Genomic DNA, 324 nt, shown 5'->3' with positions numbered 1-324 from the left:
ATAAAATAGTATAAATTTACCAGAGAGTAGGAGGTAGAGTTTGAGATTCTAAATAAACCTCTATATAAAGTTATGTATTTTCATTGATACCTTGTTTGTACATTTATCACAAAGAATTGTTCAGGAGTAGGGTAAGTCTCTACATAAGCCTCTAACAGCCTGTATCATAAATAATTAAACTAAACATTGTATAAATTATATTCTAGCTCACATGGCACAGAATCATTCATCGAACCTGAGCAAGCAAGCTGCCCGACAGGCCCGTACGCTGGACATAGAGTTCACGTTGAACCACCGGCAGCAAGACAGCAGCCGCCATGATGA

The 324-nt window shown here is 38.0% G+C and overlaps 1 protein-coding gene across 1 annotated transcript in view; it reads left to right on the top strand.

Annotated features, from left to right (window-relative positions):
- LOC119594891 (E3 ubiquitin-protein ligase ZNF598-like) overlaps nt 1–324 on the top strand; it is a 4,796-nt gene that overhangs the window by 678 nt on the left and 3,794 nt on the right. Inside the window, exon 3 of the mRNA XM_037943965.1 lies at nt 207–319. Within this exon, the coding sequence (XP_037799893.1) occupies nt 207–319 (113 nt within the window). The remainder of the gene's footprint in view (nt 1–206; nt 320–324) is intronic.

The sequence above is a fragment of the Penaeus monodon genome, chromosome 34, assembly GCF_015228065.2.
Source record: "Penaeus monodon isolate SGIC_2016 chromosome 34, NSTDA_Pmon_1, whole genome shotgun sequence".
Lineage (NCBI taxonomy): Eukaryota > Metazoa > Arthropoda > Malacostraca > Decapoda > Penaeidae > Penaeus > Penaeus monodon.
This window is presented reverse-complemented; position numbering and strand designations above follow the sequence as displayed.